At 44.7% G+C, this 21,979-nt stretch overlaps 1 protein-coding gene across 22 annotated transcripts in view; it reads right to left on the bottom strand.

Moving 5' to 3' along the window:
- Positions 1–21,979, bottom strand: part of SYTL3 (synaptotagmin like 3) — a 125,712-nt gene that overhangs the window by 57,152 nt on the left and 46,581 nt on the right. For 13 of the 22 annotated variants that reach the window (XM_056566702.1, XM_056566713.1, XM_056566709.1 and 10 more), the window contains 2 exons: positions 15,414–15,613; positions 10,048–10,263 (listed from right to left, as the gene is read on the bottom strand). In XM_056566702.1, the coding sequence (XP_056422677.1) occupies positions 10,048–10,263; positions 15,414–15,523 (326 nt within the window). In that variant the 5' untranslated portion in view covers positions 15,524–15,613. Of the gene's footprint in view, positions 1–10,047; positions 10,264–15,413; positions 15,614–16,433; positions 16,814–21,979 lie in introns of those variants that run through there. The other 9 variants (XM_056566719.1, XM_056566721.1, XM_056566720.1 and 6 more) reach the window with 4 other exon arrangements.

Raw genomic sequence — 21,979 nt, 5'->3', positions numbered from 1 at the left:
TTTGTCCTGTTCCTGTCCTGGGTCCCCTCAGTTAGAGTTCCTCCATTTCACAGGGCTCTCCTGCAGGGCTTACCCTTTGCTCACCTCCTATAAAATGATTGTAAGTGTGTTGTGTATATTGTTAGTTGTGTATAAAGTTGTACAAATTTATAGGACCTTCCTGGGTCATGTGATATTGTCATGTGATGTATCCAGAGTTCTCTGGGTTCAGGACCTACAGCCTTTTACAACAATGGGCTGTAGTCCAACCTCCTTAGTATATAAGGGGCTGTAGTCTCTAAATTCACTCTTTTGCTCTTCTCTTCTCTCTTGGAACATGGACACTAAAGCAAGCACAATCAGCATATCTCAATTTATCTTACCTAGGCCAAAGCCTAAGGAACCTGCAGCCGCTACAAAACCGTGAGTTATCAAGCTCTAGCTACAATTCCTAGTGACTACTTGTAGTGAATATAGGCTGAGGATCATTTTTAGGAAAAATATGGTGGATAATCTCTGTCTCCTTACTGTCTGGGATCCTGTTTGAAATGTATATATCCTCTTGAACTTTGATTATTTTCCTTTGGCTGTATACACCCTGTTCTGTTTTATCTTATCCCCCTCCATATGTTGTCACTTCTGTATTATTTTATCTCCCTGTTGGTGTTGTTGGTTACTTTACATATCCCTTGGCCCCTAGCTGTGAGGAGCCTTAAGACAGCTAGTTTGCTGATTGGGTTAATCGTGCACATCCTGTCAGTTCGGTGCCAATTGGAACAAAAAGTTTACATTTTACATATAGTGAAATATGTCCCAGTGTAGAAATATGTTTTTCAGGGCTCCCCTTAGTAGCCATAGTTATATATCCCCCAGAATCATGATCCCCGAATAATAGGCGGTATGTAGAACCCAAACATGGCCCCATTGTACCCATATATTAAACTGTATGTATCCCTAAGCTGTATGTATCCTATAGCTATGCATCCTATCAAAATGTGCGTTATAATGTCACCATATCAATAAGTGTACTGCCATCTATGTCACATCTGTTGTGTACGATGGGAGTTATGATTTATGGACTATCAATCTGTGTTTGAGAGGAGGTTGGGACATTTGGGAGGTGGGATGATGTGGGCTGATCTAAGAAGACACTGGAGACCTCCCTTCTAACCCAACCCTCTGCTGCACCCATAAAAGTGGTGGTCCAACACAAGCTAGTTGTTACAAGTTTGGGGCCCATTCTAAATGGACTTGTGTCGCTATTTTCTTCCTTGGCCCCAGGACGGATTAGGACTTTACTCAACGACGTCAAGTATGGAACTCTTCTGATTTTTATTCCCCTTTTATTTTGTATAACTGTTTTGCACATTTTGTATGTCTGTTTCTTTAACTCTTTTTGTAATTAAGTACTGTACCCCTTTATGTACATTAAAGCCATAACTTTAATGCGTAGCCTTGTATGCTCTAATGAACCTATAGCCCCATAGCTTATTAGTGTATAAGTGTGGCTCGTGCCGTTACTATAGTTTTGGTGTCAAAGTGCAGAGTGTAAGAATCTGTGTATGAACGCTGATAGATGGTGGCAGCGTATTTGTGTGTGGGCATGTGGACTGGTTTTGGGGTGTGTGTAGCTCATTTTTACGGCCTATTGTGGTAAGTGTGTGTGAAAGTGAGCAGAGTACCCCTATACTTTCCCAGCCGAGGTCACGTGTGCAGGAAAGACACGGGGACCTACAAACAGTGTGTATTTAAGTTGTTTCACTGGCTCAAGGGAGCCGAGAATGAATGTGCCATGGTGGCAGCTTAGAGTTAGAATATTAGAGTAAATATTCTGCGGGTTTTGTGGTTCTTTTGTCCGCTCACTCTACTCTGAGAGGCATGGACGTGTCCGTACGCCAGGTCATAAGGGCTGTACGTGACAAATTGGTGGCATAGCGGTGGGATAGTCTTTTTTTCTTTGAATAGAGCATTAGTGTCTGGATTAAGAAATTAACCTAGATACTAAAGGACTGGTAGGATCCTTGCGAGGCACATACCAGTCTTACAAGGCAACGCAGTACTTATTTTTTAAAGACATACGTGCAAACAGTTTTCCCTCCCCCATTTTTCTTTCCTATCTTTTATTTGGTGGGAGGTTCTGGCTGAGATGGCAGAACAGTACATGCAGCAAAACTTGGCGGCTCTGCGTGATCTCTGTGAGGAGAGAGGAATCGACGCCAAAGGCAAAAACAAGAATCAGCTTGCTGGGGGTCTGAGAGAGCATGATGAGAGTATAGCTCCAAGGAGCAGTGAAATGGACCCTATACAAGAGCCAGTTGCTACTGTAGATGTCTGCAGTGATCGCCCTCAGGATGGCCAGGACTATCTTCAATGGGCCCTACAATGGTTGAGTGATGCTGACCCGAGTCTACCGGCTCAGTTCATCCTAAAGGAATGACAAGCAGAGAGAGAGAGAGGCTCTAGAACGACAAGCAGCGAAAAAAGCCCCAAGAACAACAAGCAGAGAGAGAGGCTCACGAACGAAAAGCAGAGAGAGAATACCAGCTGCAGGTGATGCGACTTAACAGCAGCAACAACTCACCGCAACCCCAACTTCAGGATGTCAACGCCAGGAGGCCCCGTCTAGAAAACTTTCCCATTATGGAGAAGGATGGGGACTTGGACATTTTTCTGCAGGGATTTGAAAAAACCTGCAGACAATACCATCTGCCTTGCGAACTGTGGGCACAGTATCTAACACCAGGGTTAAAGAAATATTGTGTACCAATTGGTGATAATGCCTGGTACCGGCCCACTAGGTGGTACTCCCCGCAATATAAACAAAGATATAACACTATGTGAGAAAAAAGAGTGGTAAGGGAGGTGCTAAATAAAACTTAACATTTATTAATGTCCTGATAAAATATAAAATCACATGATAGTGATGAGTAGTTTGATCAGCTGGGTACAGTGCCACCCATGCGACACTGTTTAATAGAAAGTCACTGTTAATAACACAAGTTATCTCCTAGGTTTATAGAGGAGAATAGAACCCCTATTGAAACCACTCTATTCCCAACGCGTTTCTGGCGCCCCTATTGGTGTAGCGCCTTCCTCAGGGTAATTTTAAAGGTGGTATCGCATGCCCATACACCATCTGCTTTGCAGCCAAACAGAATATTTAATTGTATCTAGTTTGCTACATATGTGTTGGGTTCCAAATATTTTACAAGATCCAGCCAGCGCCTTCAGAATTTCTGCTGTGTACCTGAAATAGAAACACACCAAGAAACCCATGTCACTCTCATATTGTTAATATACAACCTGATACATGGGGTGTGCTAAGAATGTAGCTCTCCGTACTCACTCAGCCCTGAAGTGCTGTACCTGTAAAGACATGTATATACATTTGCTGAGAGTGAGTATATAGGAGAGACGGTACCTGCAAAGAAAAAGTCCCAGTAACACTTACGATTAAGCTGATCTTCTCCTGGTTACATTCCGGGAGCGAAGCATCCTGCAGTAGCAGAAATGCCGGCTTGTTTCAGCTTGGCGCGCGCTCTGCCGGAATGAGGCGGCGTCTGACCTCATATCTGATCTCTGCCAAGCGTCACCGTGATGCGCTTCACAAAACCCCGCCCAGGATCGGAGCGTAACATCTCGTTACGGTCAGAAGACCGCGCGCGATCATGGGACTTAGTGCACTGGCTCAAAAGACCTATGGATATGGAGTGAACAGTTGCTAAATCTCACTAAGCGGTATTTTAGAACTCGTTTTCGGGTAAGTATACAATGTGGTGTAGTATTCTGAAAGGGTACCATACTGAAAAACATAATAATAAATAAAAAAGAAAAAATTGTAAATTATTAGAAAAAAGAAAAATCGAGAAAAATCGAACGTCATTTGATGTTAAATCATAAAAGTGAAGGCGAGATGAGGCATATCCAGACAGAGGGCATATCCAGAACCACAATTGAGGACCAAAGTGGTAAAAGCATCCGTCCTGAGATATAAAAAAGGGGGGCTTACCCAATGATCTCAGACAAATCCTCTAGACAGTACTAAGTAAAAATACCAATCAAAATTGGACCAACCCCAGTTAGGTTGGATGTACTGGCTAGGGTAATACTATAACAAGGAGCCTATTATGGTGGAGAGGATGCCCTAGGGGGGGGGGGGAGTGAAGAATGTATAGGTATATCTCAGGACGGATGCTTTTACCACTTTGGTCCTCAATTGTGGTTCTGGATATGCCCTCTGTCTGGATATGCCTCATCTCGCCTTCACTTTTATGATTTAACATCAAATGACGTTCGATTTTTCTCGATTTTTCGTTTTTCTAATAATTTACTATTTTTTATTTTTTTATTTATTATTATGTTTTTCAGTATGGTACCCTTTCAGAATACTACACCACATTGTATACTTACCCGAAAACGAGTTCTAAAATACCGCTTAGTGAGATTTAGCAACTGTTCACTCCATATCCATAGGTCTTTTGAGCCAGTGCACTAAGTCCCGTGATCTCGCGCGGTCTTCTGACCGTAACGAGATGTTGCGCACCGATCCTGGGCGGGGTTTTTTGAAGCGCATCACGGTGACGCTTGGCAGAGATCGGATATGAGGTCAGACGCCGCCTCGGTCCGGCAGAGCGCGCGCCGAGCTGAAACAAGCCGGCATTTCTTCTACTGCAGGACGCTTCGCTCCCGGAATGTAACCAGGAGAAGATCAGCTTAATCGTAAGGGTTACTGGGACTTTTTCTTTGCAGGTACCATCTCTCCTATATACTCACTCTCAGCAAATGTATATACATGTCTTTACAGGTACAGCACTTCAGGGCTGAGTGAGTGCGGAGAGCTACATTCTTAGCACACCCCATGTATCAGGTTGTATATTAACAATATGAGAGTGACATGGGTTTCTTGGTGTGTTTCTATTTCAGGTACACAGAAGAAATTCTGAAGGCGCTGGCTGGATCTTGTAAAATATTTGGAGCCCAACACATATGTAGCAAACTAGATACAATTAAATATTCTGTTTGGCTGCAAAGCAGATGGTGTATGGGCATGCGATACCCCCTTTAAAATTACCCTGAGGAAGGCGCTACACCAATAGGGGCGCCAGAAACGCGTTGAGAATAGAGTGGTTTCAATAGGGGTTCTATTCTCCTCTATAAACCTAGGAGATAACTTGTATTATTAACAGTGACTTTCTATTAAACAGTGTCGCATGGGTGGCACTGTACCCAGCTGATCAAACTACTCATCACTATCATGTGATTTTATATTTTATCAGGACATTAATAAATGTTAACACCAGGGTTAAAAAGCTATAAAACAGGCTCTGATCCAAAAGTATAACCTCACACCAGAGGTCTACCGGAAAAAATTTCGGACTGTACAGGAGGGGCCCACTGAAAGTTATGCAGATGTGGGGGGAACCCTACGGACAGCCTTCCGACAGTGGATTAGGGGGCTGTCCATTAACAAGTTTGAGGAATTGGAGGATCTTATGATCAAAGATCAGTTTTTACAAATTTGTCCTACAGAGGTGCGGCAGTTCATCAAGGACAGGAACCCCACCTCTGCCAACCAGGCAGAATTGCGGATTCATACATGGCCAACCGGAGTACAGGGGTACCAAAACCTACTTTTTCTGCATGGAAAGGAGTTAAACCCAGAGGAGCACCCCCTCCACTTGCTGGTCAGCCTCCTGGGATTTTGAGGCCCTTGACCCACCCTGGGACCCGTGCACCTTCAGCTACGGAAGATCTAAGATGATGCTTCATTTGCCACAGAATGGGCAACATCAGTAATAAATGCCCCGACAACCGGAACTTGCATCGTCCCATACCCCCCATGCAACCCTCCCCCACTGTCCTTTTTGTGGCTGGGGCAGGAGGGACCCATGCTGATAACCTACAGACAGTCACAGTTGGCAATCGAATCGCAGTGGGGCTCAGACATACCGGAGCAGAAGTCACCCTGGTGCGTCCGGATTTAGTGAATCCAGAGGATATACTCCCCGGGAAAACCCTGGTTGTGAAGGGGGTTGGGGGGTGAACCCTGTAGTGCCCATGGCTAGAGTATTTTTGGATTGGGGAGCTGGGCAAGGATTAAAAGATGTTGGTGTAACAGATACCATCCCAACTAGCGTTCTGTTGGGCACCGATTTGGGTAGGATGGTATCCCAATATGTTATGGCTCCCAACCCCAAGGACACCCTTACCCCTGAGAAAGACTGTGGCAAGGATAAGGTACTGTGTAATGATGATGGGGAAGGCATGGATGAGAAAACATGCAGGATTTTGCAACTATATGATGACTCTGTTAAGGACAATAATTGGGAGGTGGCAGGAGCTGCAAATTTCAGTGATACATATGTTGCCAGCTGTGGGTCCGAGGCCCAGGAACCATCTGGGTATGGCCTGAAGGGCAAAGACAGAGAAGTCAGACCTGACTTGAGCATGGGCCCAGAGATGGACAGTTATAATGATGAAACCCAAAGTGTGGTGATCCAGGAATGCAACCTCCCTCCAAAGGTACAAACCCAAGAATCCAGGATTGCTCAAGGTTTAATTATAGATGTGGAGGTGACGTGTGGGAACCCAGAATTAGGGAACCTGGAGAACCTTACAAAAAGACCTTTGTCTACAATAGACTTTGGGGAAGTCAGCCTGGACCTTCCCAGAGCTTCAGACATGAACAATGATGATGTAACTGGAAGTGCCATGATCCAGAAATATTACCTCACTCCAGAGGTGCCTATTCCAGAGACCAGGACTGAGCAATGTGGACCCACTCATGCTGCTGGGATGGGTACACAAGTGACAGCCTTACATGACAGGATTAGGGAGCTGTCACCAACAAATGATGAGGAGCCAGAGGAGGCTGCTTCTCTGATAGCAGCACCAATGCGGCAAAATGACCCAGTGGATAGACAACAGTTCCTCAAGGATCCTGATGTCAGTGCAACCAAGCATGTGGCAGAAGTAGCAGAGTACACAAGGGGCAACCAGAGGCCTAAGAAACAGGAACCTATTTCTCCAAGCTGGATGGAAGCCAAGCCTGGAGGAGATCCAATTTCCCACCCAGAAGTACCAAATAGAGGGGATGATGGAAAGCAAACTCCTCCCTCTGATCACAGAGTGGTGTCACCTATCCCTCCACAGCCTGCTTCCCTAAATTCTGCTGTCCAGTTTATGGCAGTTTAAGGACCATGGGGCTGCAGCCATCTTGGTATATTCGAATTTGTGGGGTTCAGAAGTTACATCCCCTGGGAAAAGCCTGACTGTTGGTGAGGTTGAGGGGAGGAACACTGCAGTTTCTATTGCCCCAGTACGTTGGGAATTGGGAAGCTGGCCAAGGTTTTAAACCGGTGGAGCTAGTGGAAACCATCCCAACAAGTGTGTTGCTGGGAACTGATTTGGGGAGGAGGATATCCCAGTACATTGCTACTCCCCTAATACCGGTGATACACCTACTCCAAGGAAAGAGTGATGTGCTGCTTAAGGATGCGATGGACTGTACTGATTTGGGACAATTCATAAATGTTAAATCGTATTGTGACTCTGGGAAATGTGATAGTCGAGGGGCAGAAGGGGTAGATGATCCCAATGGTCTGCATGCTGTAGCTGTTACCAAAAGACCGACTGTTCTGGAGCACAGGAAAGCCATTGATCATGGCCGAGGGGATGGGCTGTCTCTTACAAAGAAAGGCTGGCATAGAGATGTGGCTTGGAAAATGACCTGTGGGTCAATTCCCATGCCACATCATAAAGAGGGGAGGTGTAGTGAATATAGGCTGAGGATCATTTTTAGGAAAAATATGGTGGATAATCTCTGTCTCCTTACTGTCTGGGACCCTGTTTGAAATGTATATATCCTCTTAAACTTTGATTATTTTCCTTTGGCTGTATGCACCCAGTTCTGTTTTATCTTATCCCCCTCCATATGTTGTCACTTCTGTATTCTTTTATCTCCCTGTTTGTGTTGTTGGTTACTTTACATATCCCTTGGCCCCTAGCTGTAAGGAGCCTCAAGACAGCTAGTTTGCTGATTGGGTTAATCGTGCACATCCTGCCAGTTTGGTGCCAACTGGAACAAAAGGTTTACATTTTACATATAGTGAAATATGTCCAAGTGTAGAAATATGTTTTTCAGGGTTCCCCTTAGTAGCCATAGATATATATCCCCCAGAATCATGATCCCCGAATAATAGGCGGTATGTAGAACCCAAACATGACCCCATTGTATCCACAGATTAAACTGTATGTATCCCTAAGCTGTATGTATCCTATATCTATGTATAACACCTTCATGTAGCCTATCAAAATGTGCTTATAATGTCACCATATCAATAAGTGTACTGCCATCTATGTCACATCTGTTGTGTACGATGGGAGTTATGATTTATGGACTATCAATCTGTGTTTGAGAGGAGGTTGTGAAATTTGGGAGGTGGGATGATGTGGGCTGATCTAAGAAGACACTGGAGACCTACCTTTTATGTACATTAAAGCCATAACTTTAATGCGTAGCCTTGTATGCTCTAACGAACCTATAGCCCCATAGCTTATTAGTGTATAAGTGTGGCTCGTGCCGTTACCATAGTTTTGGTGTCAAAGTGCAGAGTGTAAGAATCTGTGTATGAACGGAGGCGTTCTATCGGCCTACTGATAGATGGTGGCAGCGTATTGGTGTGTGGGCATGTGGACTGGTTTAGGGGTGTGTGTAGCTCATTTTTAGGGCCTATTGTGGTAGGTGTGAGTGAAAGTGAGCGTAAAAGAAGAGTACCCCTATACCTTCCCAGCCGAGGTCACGTGTGCAGGAAAGACCAACAAAAAGTGTGTATTTAAGTTGTGTCACTGGCTCAAGGGAGCCGACAGAGAACGTGCCACGGTGGCAGCTTAGAGTTAGAATATTAGAGTAAATATTCTGCTGGTTTTGTGGTTCTTTTGTCAGCTCACTCTTCTCTGAGAGGCGTGCACGTGTCCGTGCGCCAGGTCGTGAGGGCTGTGCGTGACACTACTATTCCACTCAAAGCATATAATTAGTAGCACAGTGGCCTGCATAAACCTCAAGACTACTAGTCCCAGCAAAGCCTGTGAGGTATCCTGCATCCCGGTTACCTCAAGAGAAACTGAATAACTGTAAAGACTGTTTCCTGAGAAGTTTAAGTAAAAGTTCCAGTTATCTCATAATCCTGCTGTGGACATTCCATTATTTATTTCCTGCTGTTTTTGGGCCGGTTGTCGGCAGGGCCTTATACAGAAAACAACCTCACCCTGGCATCATGAAAAATCAAGGGTTAATACCACCAGACCCTGTAACACCCTTGCCTCACCCAGTCACCACAGAACGATTAAGATTTTTTAAATAGTAGTTATTTACAAACTTTCTGGTTCCAGATGATTTGAAAACATTTGTACCCCTTTAATTCACTGCACTTCTGGTGTCCATCCCTAGAAGTGGTACAGTGACAAAGTGTACTTTGTAAACATGACTCTGCAGCCCATCACTGGCTTCAGCACGCCATTTCTACATATTTGACACATGACTAATGAGGCCAGTGATTGGCTGCAACATCATGGTTACAATGTATACTGTGTCATTGCAGTAAGCCTTAGGGCATATATGTTCACATGGCAGAATGTCCATGCAGAATTCCGCTGGAATATTTCACACGGACATTCCACTGCAGCAGAGTCTCATTGATTTTAATGGGATTTCTGCTGCACTGTGCACACTGTGGAAACTTTGCTCGAAAATGCATAGACATCTATGAGACGGTGCATTTTCGAGAAGTCCTAAGCACCCGTAGGAACTTTCAAAAGTGTGGAATGTCTGCCCGTGTTTTCTCACATTCCACACATTTACGGTAACTACTGTGTAAACATACCCTTATGGGGGATGCTGAAGCAGGGGCTGTGCTGAAGCAATTTCAAATTTAGAAGATTATTATGTTTTGTTTGTTTTTTTCACCCAGCATATCTACAGGAAAGCCCTTTGTTATCCTTTGTTATCCTCCATTTACTCACAATACATTTTATAAGACTATTGTCAACAAGAAGGGAATAATTCATTACCCATGAGCATTGCACACTGTACACTTCCATACAATACTGCAGCGGTAAACCTGGCACTCCTGGCACACTCTGTGACTGCAGCCAATGCAGACCGCACCTCTGTCCAGCAACCTTCCTAGAGCTTTCTGGCATCGGGCACATGATCGCTCTTGGTATTCTTTACTTGCACTTTTTGCCCCTTTCCAGCGTAGTTGTTGTAAATGCGTTTTCAGCTTTCTGCATCAGATAACAAAGAACAGAGATGTAGCTAAACACAAGGAATGTGCCATCATATTAGTGCCACACTGTTCTATACAATTAAAGGGAAAGAGAACTCAAGTCCTTTAGGTGTGAATCAGGTTAATACAGAGAAAAAAAATCATAATTTTTCATTAAAGTGCAGCGGCTGGTGGCCATAGCCCACATTGTGAAGTAGTCATCATTGATGAAAAACTGAATGGGTAACCCTACAGCAGTAAATATAGAACTTCAATAATTTTCCACCGGCATTTATCGGCTAAGAAAATATAACTGTTTTGTGCATCTTTTGTTTAACCTGATTTTTATTATTTTTTCTGTAGGATAGTGAATGATCACTGTTGTTTCAAACAACCTCCTCCATGTCATAGCCTATATAATTTCTAAAATATCTGTTAATCACTTAATTTACCAAAAAATACTACTTACCTCAGAAAAAAGCTAAAAAAAAGTCTTGGCCACTAGGTGTCTTGTTGACAGTTAGGCGAATTCTGTCTCTAGCAGCTGAGAGACCAAGATGGAACACAGGAAGTGGGGGCATGGCTTAGTGATATGCATGGGATGAACTTGGACTGAGTGCACACATCTGGAGCCCATCTGCTTCCTCCAGAGAATCCACAAGGTAAATCAAGACTTTCCTTTCATCTCTGTCCACCCATAACATTCTAGGTAGCTGGCCTTTGTGTAAATACCTTACTTGTGTTATTACTTTGTACACAGTGCTGCCTCCTGAATGTAGTTCCCATCCCTCCCTTGGTAATCATCAATACCAGCAGTTGACTTCTTAAACCAGGGCTGCTTATATGATTTAATCGCTTCCTTGCCACAATCCTCACTGCTGCTTTTTCAGTCATCATCATTATCAGCAGTACACTTCTTAAACCAGGGCTACTTTTGTGATGTAACCCCTTTCTTGCTGTGAGTTTACTACTGTTTGTTTCCTTTTAATCACATATTGCCTTGCAAACCCAGGACATTAATAACTCCCTTCCCCCCACATGCCATTTATAGTAATGTTGTAAGTCATCTCCAAGCACAGTGCCAGCCTGTTCAGTCCAGTGCACTTTCTCAGCAATACATCATGGCATAGCAAAGAAGGGTAGGCGATATCATTGGCTAGATAAGTAAGGGAAAGGAAGTCCAGGTGTAAAAGCTACTAGCAAACAACCCAGCTCTGTTCGATCCCCCCCCCCCCCCCCCATAAGGAGAAGGAGAAATAGCTGTGTACCATGGATATCATGGAAGGGACTGTAAATAACAGCAGTGAGAGCCCAAAAATCAACTTGTCACGCTGAAGTGTAATAAAAACATGTAGGATTTTAGAATTCTTTTTAGAATACAAGTACACTTTAAAGGAAACCTTTCAGGCTTGTTATACTGTGTCCACTGAGGGCAGTATAATATAGCAGCAGACAAGCTGTTTCCAGCGGTCTGTTGCTTGTTCCATCACATACAGTAGTTTATAAGAATTTACACTGTGAAGTCCACAGCATACGCCGGTAGCTGACAGAGGTGAGTCAAGTGTATTCATTAGAGATCATTCCCTCTGCCTTCTTATGATTGAGAGTTTTTTTCTATGCACAGTAACAGTGAAAAACCTGTCAATCACGCTGCAGACTTTACAGTGTAAGTTCTTATAAACTACTGTACATATTGGGACAAATGACAGACCACTGAAAACTATGTTTCTGTCCCTATATTATACTGCCCCAACAGCAAAACAGACATGAAAGGTGTAAAAGATGCCCTTTAACTCTTTAAAAGGGTACTCCGGTGGAAAAAATAATTTTTTAAATCAACTGGTGCCAGAAAGATAAACAGATTTGTAAATGACTTCTATAAAAAAAATATTTACCCTTCCAGTACTTCATAGCAGCTGGATATTCTTTTCTTTTTTAATTTCTTTTTTGCCTTTTCCACAGTGCTCTCTGCTGACACCTGATGCCCGTATCAGGACCTGTCCAGAGCAGGAGAAAATACCCATTGCAAACCTATGCTGCTCTGGACAGTTCCTGACACGTATAGAGGTGTCAGCAGAGAGCACTGTGGACAAGACAAAAAAGAAATTTTATGGTGAAAATTACAGTACATGATATCTCTATTCTGTGGGTCAATACACTTATGACAATACCCATGTTTGCATGCTTTTCTATTATTTTACTACATTTTAAAAACAGTCAGAATTTACGTAAGTATGTTTAAAATTGCTGTATTTTTACCCTTATAACTTTTTTTTAAAAATATTTCCATATACGGGGCTGTATGAATGCTCATTTTTTGCGCTGTGATCTGTAGTTTTTATGTTTTTTTATGCACTTACCGTATATACTCGAGTATAAGCCGAGTTTTTCAGCACGATTTTTCGTGCTGAAAACACCCCCTCGGCTTATACTCGAGTGAACTCCCCCACCCGCAGTGGTCTTCAACCTGCGGACTTCCAGAGGTTTCAAAACTACAACTCCCAGCAAGCCAGGGCAGCCATCGGCTGTCCGGGCTTGCTGGGAGTTGTAGTTTTGAAACCTCCGGAGGTCCGCAGGTTGAAGACCACTGCGGCCTTCAACATCATCCAGCCCCCTCTCACCCCCTTTAGTTCTGAGTACTCACCTCCGCTCGGCGCTGGTCCGTTCCTGCAGGGCTGTCCGGTAAGGAGGTGGTCCGGTGAGGAGGTGGTCCGGGCTGCTATCTTCACCGGGGAGGCCTCTTCTAAGCGCTTCGGGCCCGGCCTCAGAATAGTCACGTTGCCTTGACAACGACGCAGATGCGTCGTTGTCAAGGCAACGGCTCTATTCCGGGCCGGAAGCGCGGAGAAGAGGCGCCCCCGGTGAAGATAGCAGCCCGGACCACCTCCTTACCGGACAGCCCTGCAGGACCGGACCAGCGCCGAGCGGAGGTGAGTACTCAGAACTAAAGGGGGTGAGAGGGGGCTGGATGATGTTGAAGGCCGCAGTGGTCTTCAACCTGCGGACCTCCGGAGGTTTCAAAACTACAACTCCCAGCAAGCCCGGACAGCCGATGGCTGCCCGGGCTTGCTGGGAGTTGTAGTTTTGAAACCTCTGGAGGTCCGCATGTTGAAGGCCGCAGTGGTCTTCAACCTGCGGACCTCCGGAGGTTTCAAAACTACAACTCCCAGCAAGCCCGGACAGCCGATGGCTGCCCGGGCTTGCTGGGAGTTGTAGTTTTGAAACCTCTGGAGGTCCGCAGGTTGAAGACCACTAAGGGCGAATGATGAGAAGAGGATGATGAAGGGGGGGGGGGGGGGTGTGGGGATGATGAAGGGGGGTGGGGATGATGAAGGGGGGGGGGGTGTGGGATGATTACAAGGGGATGATGAAGGGGGGATGTGTGGGATGATAAGGGGATGTGTGGGATGATGACAAGGGGATGATGAAGGGGGGATGTGTGGGATGATAAGGGGATGTGTGGGATGATGACAAGGGGATGATGAAGGGGGATGTGTGGGATGATGACAAGGGGATGATGAAGGGGGGATGTGTGGGATAAGGGGATGTGTGGGATGATGACAAGGGGATGATGAAGGGGGGATGTGTGGGATGATGACAAGGGGATGATGAAGGGGGGATGTGTGGGATGATGACAAGGGGATGATGAAGGGGGGATGTGTGGGATGATGACAAGGGGATGATGAAGGGGGGATGTGTGGGATGATGACAAGGGGATGATGAGGATGTTAATGACGGGTCTGGATGATGACAGGGGGGGATGAGGTATTTCCCACCCTAGGCTTATACTCGAGTCAATAACTTTTCCTGGGATTTTGGGTTGAAATTAGGGGTTATCGGCTCGGCTTATACTCGGGTCGGCTTATACTCGAGTATATACGGTAGTTTTTATGCACATATATGACTTTTTGATTACTCTTAATCCATTTTTATGGGATATGATTAAAAAAAAATAGCAATTTTGGACTTTGTTTTTTTTATTTATTTATTTTTTACATCATTTAGTGTACGGGATCACAAGCAATATGTTTTTATATCTTGGACATTTCTTCAAGTGGCGATACCAAATATGTGTGTTTTTTTTACTTTCTGGCACCAGTTGATAAAAAAATTGGATAGGGGATTAGATGTCATAACGCCGGAGTACCCCTTTAAGTTTATGGCACCAGTTGATTTAAAAAAATGTTTTCCAGTGGAGTACCCCTTTAATTTGAAAAATGGAAAAAGTGGAACTTATGTGCATTTTAAATGCATTTTTATTATTATTTTATGTATACTTTTAAAGTCCAATTACATTGCTAAAACGAAAACATGGAATGCTATTCCACAGCCGATAGTGTTATTGGAGACCTGCTGATAAAGCCAGGCTCTGTAGGCTTTATCAGCAGATCAGAGCCAGGACCCATAAAGAGCAGATGAGGGAACCTTCGGTGGGTACACCAACAAATCGGACCCCTGCATACATGTTGTGGGGGTTCTGATCGGTAAAGGACATTGTCATTGCGGCACTTAAATGCTGTGGTCTATGACTGAAACGGTGAGATGGCTGGTCTCCTTCATTGCCTTTAAGTGCATGGATGCTGATAGAAGTCTATGAAGTGAGCTCAGTCCTGCGTTTTTTCATAGTCGGACCGCTAGTCAGGACATAAATGTACCTCCTGGTGTGCTTACAGCATGTTTTAGATTAAATGCATTTTTTTGCAGCTGTTAAGTACTACTATCATTTAAATATCTTAAAACTGTCGTACAGTCATGTTTACACATAATGGTTGTCCAAACAAGCAACGTTAGTTACAATCAAAATCATAGTGATAATGGGCCGTTAAAGATAACATTAAAATAATACCACAATGGTAAATTGTGATATGATACAATACATGGCCACAGGTACCAGGTACGGAGTTGCGGATCCTGGCAGATAGGAGCTAGGGGAATAAAATTAACTATATCTTTAGATTTTCTGCACACTGTTTGTAAAGTTATAAAAGTACCTTCTTTGTTAGTAGCTGAATCTATTAAACTTGCAAAATAATGTACTTTGCAACTGTGTCTATGTTATGCATGAAGTTCCAGGAAAATTACAAATGTGATGTCCCATTAATGTGTACAGGGCTTAAAGCTAATACATAACATAGATATTAGACATCAGAATAGCAGAATTCACATTACCTTACTCTTTCTTCCTCTGTTTTCTGAAGAATCTGGTCTCGATGCAGGACCTCCAGAACTCTTTCCCTCTCAAGCTCTTTGAGAAAACTCAGATTGCAATCTATAGCCATCTTTTCAGAAGTCCTAAGATATCTTCACCAGCTCCTGTCCACCAGTACCCCAGCACTTTTCCTTTGACTGACTTTTCACGTAGAGTCCTACTGTCAAAGGACAGAAGAGCGTATTCGCTGAGCGGCCCAATATATGAAGCACGACTTCTACAGCATCAATACAGACGAGACAAATGAATCTAACAACTCTGTCACATGGGATGACACTGGAGTCATCTCTACCAGCATTATGTTCAGGCCTTCACATAATATAAGCTGCAGAAGGTGTTTTCAGCCAAAACATCTAAAATCCAAAAGACAATATGATGAGCTTTTCAGAGCGAAGAAGAAAGCCGAGTAGTTTCGTGTTGTTAACTTGAATTTATTCCTGCTCTTAAATTGAGCTACATAATGCAGCTGTGGGAAACATAACCACTTATTTTTGATAATGTGCCAAGAATATAATGATATAATGTGCAGCAGCTAAGTGGAGCCATTCACTAGATGCAGTTTGCAGAACCAATTGAAAAAGGATTTTCTTTCAACAGTCTGCAAATGGGGAAGTCAATCCCCTATTCAGCACTGACTGCTGATCCAAGACTGTTCAGCCGCTACAATTTTGTTGCTCATTCGCTGCAAGACAAACAAATATTTAATGCTTTCCGTTGAATTGTATATAAAACAATCTGTAAAATAATATTTGTACATATGTACTGTAATAAGGCTGACAATAGTTCATCCATTTAAGATCGCTTCAGACTGCTGTTTACTGAAAACCCTGCATGTTAATTACTTCTAAAGAACAAAACTGTCTCTCTGGCGCCACCTATTGGAAGTACCTACTCTGGAAGTTAAAGGGGATGTACGGATAAATAGTTTCATACTTAATAGTGATCATGAGGATGGGAAAAATATAAAGACTGGTACTCACCTGCTGCCAATCCCCTGCTAGTGCCATTTTAACTGTGCTGGTCCCTGCTGCTGATCACTCTTTGCCTGCATCTCAACACATAGGACATGTTGGTGTTCAGTTAGTCACTGGGTATTCACTGTGCCCAGAGACCTACTGAGTGGTCCTTTCCTATTCCTAGCTAAGGTAAGTAATAACTGTAGCCAGTGAAAAGCTGAGTGGGGTATAATAAATAATTGCGCCTCAGAAACTGCCTGCTAGATAATAGTGAAAAGCAACGACAGAGTATAGCTCCTATGGCCCAAATAATAGGGTACACTCTGGGGCATCCAGACTACTCAATATAAGCATGCAATTATCTGTGTGGCACAGCATAGCCAAGACCTCTGGAGACCATGTGACTTATGACATATAGGGGGAGATTTATCAAAACCTGTGCAAATGAAAAGTTGCCCAGTTGCCCATAGCAACCAATCAGATCGCTTCTTTCATTTTGCAGAGGCCTTGTTAAAAATGAAAGAAGCGAGCTGATTGGTTGGTATGGGCAACTGGGCAACTTTTCCTCTGGACAGGTTTTGATAAATCTCCCCCATAGTCTCTGGCCGCATGGAATGTTGGGAAAGGTCAGAGAAAATAGAAAAGTGAAGAGACTTGTACTATAGCACTTCCGGGTGTGGGTCTCCTGCAGGAAAACCAGACAAAGCGGCACATGGAGGTAATAGCAGCATAATACAGAGTTTTATAACTTGGCATTATAGGCCACGCCAATTAGCCTTGCTTTGTGCATTGGGGCAAAGTCATGCTGGAACAAAAAGGGGCTGAACTCGAACTCTTCCTATAAAGCCGGAAGCATATCATTGTAAATAATGTCTTGGTATGCTGTAGCATTAAAGGGGTTATCCAGGAATAGAAAAACAGAGCTAATTTCTTTTAAAACCTGCTCCCTGTCTGTCTCCAGGTTGGGTATGGTTCTGCAGCTCCATTCCATTGAAGTGAATGGAGCCAGGTTGTAATAGCACACACAACCTGGAGACAGACAGGGAGCAAATTTGAAAGAAATTAACTTTACTGGATCTAAGGAGCCCAGGCCAACCTTTGAGAAACAAGCTGAAACAATGCAGTCAGGTAGGTAACATTCTTCTGGCATTTACCAAATCCAGAGTCATCCATCAGACTGCCAACAAGACAAGCATGACATGTCATGTGTTTTTTTTATGACTTTAAAGCTTGGAATTTGGGGATGAAGCTGATTGCTACAGCGTTACCATAATTAACATCCGTCTAGAGGAAGTGCGCAGAGCACACAAAACAACTCGTCCCGGCTACCCCTCCTCCACCTTACTCCCCCGCCTGCATCCCGTTTGATGTCACTGCCGAATAAATAAATAAATAAAGAAGTTTTCCTGAATGGTGAGTGTCGCCTTTTTGTTCTACTTCTCGCTGAATTACCATTGTCTATGGGCAGAGCACCACCGCTACAGGACTGTATGGTCTGGCTTCGGCATTGCTGCATCTCTTTGTTCCTCTCTACGGCTTAGTGCTGTTAGTGCCGGCTGTTGTTTTCTCTCCATTAGCTAGTTACCATAATGTACCATTACCATACTGTACCATATATCATTACCTCGGTCTGGATTACTGACTGATGCCCTCCTGTATTGTTTGTGACTGTATACGTAGCTCACTTCACAACAATCATGGCATAGTACAGTCAGATGCTTGTTTAAACACTTTTGGTATAAATTTGCCTATTAAAATTTGTGGGCATGTCAATGTATACTATGTGAAATTGTCCTAGATTATATGTCAACAGTACAGTCCAAACATGCTGTAATGTGGTTATCATTAGAGATGAGCGAATCGAAGCTGACGAACCCAAATTCCTTACAAATTTCAGGAAATATTCGATTTGCAATGAATGCGAATATCGCCACGAATCTATCGCACAAATCGCTTCATTAAACTCCATTTACTGCGGTGCAGGCTCCAGGGAATCTAAAGTGGAGGATCCACATGTCAGTACATGGGGCAGGGGATGCTGGGAAGGTAGAAAGGCAAGACGGGTAGAGAAGTAGGCTGGATGACCCTGAATCACATGAAGGATACAGCCTATGAGCAGCCAGTCACCCCTGTGATGTCACAGCGCTATATAATCACCAGCCATTTTGCAGCTCGTCATATCATTCATTACACTGCATACAGATAGGACGGACATCGCTTGTGTGTGTGGGTGTGTTACACAGAAAAGCTCATTCCAGCAGCGTTTCACCTCCTAGTCACATCAGCGTTCTGGTGGACAGAGAGCAGTGTTTTTTTTCACTGAAAAGGATTTTTACTGCAGCCATTAACCTCCTAGTCACTTTCTTCGGCATAATATTACAGAGAGGGGCAGATAGCTGTGTGTTGCCTTATACATTTCAACAAGCTGCCTCAACTTCATAAACCATAGCAGAGGAGGCAGAATAGTCTTTGACAGAGTGCAATTTTATGTTTAGTACACAGCTTTTTTTGGCTGCAGCACTGTTTTGTACTGCTGGTGTTTTACAAAAATATGTTTTTTTCAGGGTACTGTTGCATATTTTTCTGCCCTCATCAGTGCATACCGCATAAGTACATCTAAGTAGTGTACTATTTTGTACCTGTTAATCTGTCAAGGTCGTACATACTGTGAAAGGACAGACAAAAGTAATCCCCGGCTGGTGTTTTACAAAAATACAGAGTTTTTAGGCATACTGTAGCACATTTTTCTGTCCTCATCAGTGCATAGTGCATAAGTACATACTAGTAGTGTACTATTTTGTACCTGTTAATCTGTCAAGGGCCTACATACTGCGAAAGGACAGACAAAAGTAATCACCGGCTGTTTTTTTACAAAAATACAGAGTTTTTAGGCGAACTATAGCGCATTTCTCTGCCCTCATCAGTGCATACCACATATCTACATCTAAGTAGTGTATTATTTTGTACCTGTTAATCTGTCAAGGGCCTAGATACTGTGAAAGGCCAGCCAAGAGTGCACACCTGCTGCTGTTCTAGACAAATACTGTTTTAAGCGTAGTGAAGCGTATTGTACTCCCCTCATATACGCACTAAGTATGTCAGGCAGAGAAGTGCCAGGACATGCATAGAGGAGTGGCAGAGGCCTAAATCCTTCAGGCAGAGGTGGCCACAGACAGGGGTGAGTGGCAGCAGGAGTCGCAGCAAGTGGCCTGAGCTCCCGTTATCAGCTAGCGGTTGTGTCTCGACCAGCAACCTATCTGCCATCGTCGATTGGTTAACATGGTCATCCACTTCATCACAAGTGACGTCTGACACCCCCAGTCAACAGTCGGTGGGTTCCTCAGACACAACCCTCAGTTGGCATGGCCCAAGAGCAGTCCCTGTCCTCCCATTGTCTCTGTCCTATGCTTTTCCCTCCCCTACAGAAGTATCTTATGCTGTGGGTTCAGCTCCACTATTCACCGAGGATGATATAATAAAGCACAGTCAGCAGCTACTGCCCAGCCAAGAAGTGGAGGAGACATCCGCCGCTTCCTCCACTAGGCGGCAAGTAGTGATGAGGAGAGTGACGTGGGAGGCGGTGTTGCCAGGGTTCAGGGTCCTGAAGCAGACACTGTTGAGGAACCTGAGGAGGACATCAGTGATGTGCAGACACTTGTTGATGATGATGAAGCCGCATGTAGAGAAAGTGGAGGACAGCATCTGGTCCTGGCTGCTCTGCAGGTGATCGTCTGGATAACCAGTCCAGAATATCGACATCCAAGCAAAATTGGTCACAGCACAAAAAGCAGCAGACTCCAATGTGTAAAGCTGTGGTCTTTTATTGGTTACCAGCAGTGCAACATTTCGGCTATAGGTTTGTCTTTGTCAAGCATCAATAGGCTAACCTATAGCCGAAACGTTGCACTGCTGGTAACCAATAAAAGACCACAGCTTTCTTGACACATTGGAGTCTGCTGCTTTTTGTGCTGTGACCAATTTTGCTTGGATGATGATGAAGCAGATCGCAATTGGGAACCGAGTGCAGAAGGGGCTTCATCATCAACAGGAGAAGAGAGTTGCAGGTTGCCCGAGAGGCAGCAGCTGAGCCAGCAAGGCGGTAGCATGGTTGGCAGTCAGCATGGGGGCAGAAGTGGAAATTCTGGAGCCAAACGTGCCCGGGTAGACCACCTGCTTTGTGGCAGCCTACCTTCCCGGGAGGTAGTGGAACAGGGGTTCCTGGGGACAGCGGCAGTAGCAGTCAGTTAGTGCGGACTGTTGGTGGGAAAATCAGCTACTCGGCGGTGTGGCAGTTTTTTTTATCAAGCATCCAAAGGAGGTTCACATAGCCACATGCAAGATATGTCAGCAGAAGGTGAAGCGTGGCCAGGGTCCCAATGTTGGCACCACAGCCCTGCATCAACATATGCTTCACCACCATAAAGCGGCCTGGGAGAACCGTGGCTCCGATGTAGTGGTCCAGCCTGCTACATCACCCAGTGGCATGCCGCTCCCTCTTTCAGCCAACCAAGGCTCCACCACCTCAGCCAAAGGGAGCTGTGTGTCATACCCTCCTTCTGTCGCTCGAGATGCTCCTGCTCCTCCTACTTTTAGTCAGCCATTCCGCCAACAATCCATCGGCGAAGCCATGTCCAAGAGATAACAGTATGCACCCACTCATCCAACGGCGCAGAAGCTGAATATGTTCCTGTCTAAGTTGCTGGTGCTGCAGTCCCTCCCTTTTCAAGTGGTGGACTCTGCACCTTTCAGAGAACTGATGGCTTGTGCTGAGCTAAGGTGGAGAGTGCCAAGCCGTCATTTCTTTGCGAAGAAGGCAGTACCAGCCCTGCACAATTTTGTGGAAGAGAAGGTGGTCCAGTCCTTGAGCCTGTCGGTGTGTACCAAAGTGCACGGCAGCGCCGACGTCTGGAGCTGTAGGTACAGTCAGGACAAAACATGTCCTTTATGGCTCACTGGGTGAATGTGGTTCCTGCACAGCCACAACCCCAACTTGGACAGGTCACGCCGGTTCCTCCTCCACGCTCTCAGCCAGTTGGTACTGTGACAGTGTGTGACTCTGCCTCCTCATCCTCCACCGGATCCTCAGCCTCCACTGCCCAGACAAGTCTCAGTGGCCCTTCAGCATACCATGTGTGCAGGGCATGGCGGTGTCACGCTGTTTTTCACATGGTTTGCCTTGGCGAAAAGTCACACAGGGGAGGAACTGCTAAAAATCATTCGTAAAGAAATCGGAGCATGGCTTACTCCACGAAAACTGGAAATGGGAACCATGGTGACTGACAACGGGAAGAACATCTTGCATGCACCGCAACTGGGAAGGCTGAGCCATGCGCCCTGCATGGCACATGTGTTCAATCTGGCTGTGAAGCAGTTCCTGAAGTGTTCCCCCCATTTGCAAGACATCCTAACAATGGGAAGGAAACTTTGCATGCACTTCAGCCACTCATACACTGCAAAGCACACCCTCCTTGAGCTGCAGCATCAGAACGGTATCCCACAACATAGTCTGATTTGTGACGTTGCCACACATTGGAATTCCATCCTCCATATGTTGGACCTATTGTACGAAC

Source organism: Hyla sarda, chromosome 3, assembly GCF_029499605.1.
Source record: "Hyla sarda isolate aHylSar1 chromosome 3, aHylSar1.hap1, whole genome shotgun sequence".
Taxonomy (NCBI): domain Eukaryota; kingdom Metazoa; phylum Chordata; class Amphibia; order Anura; family Hylidae; genus Hyla; species Hyla sarda.
Note: the sequence above shows the minus strand (reverse complement) of the source record. Positions and strands in the feature narration are given on the sequence as shown.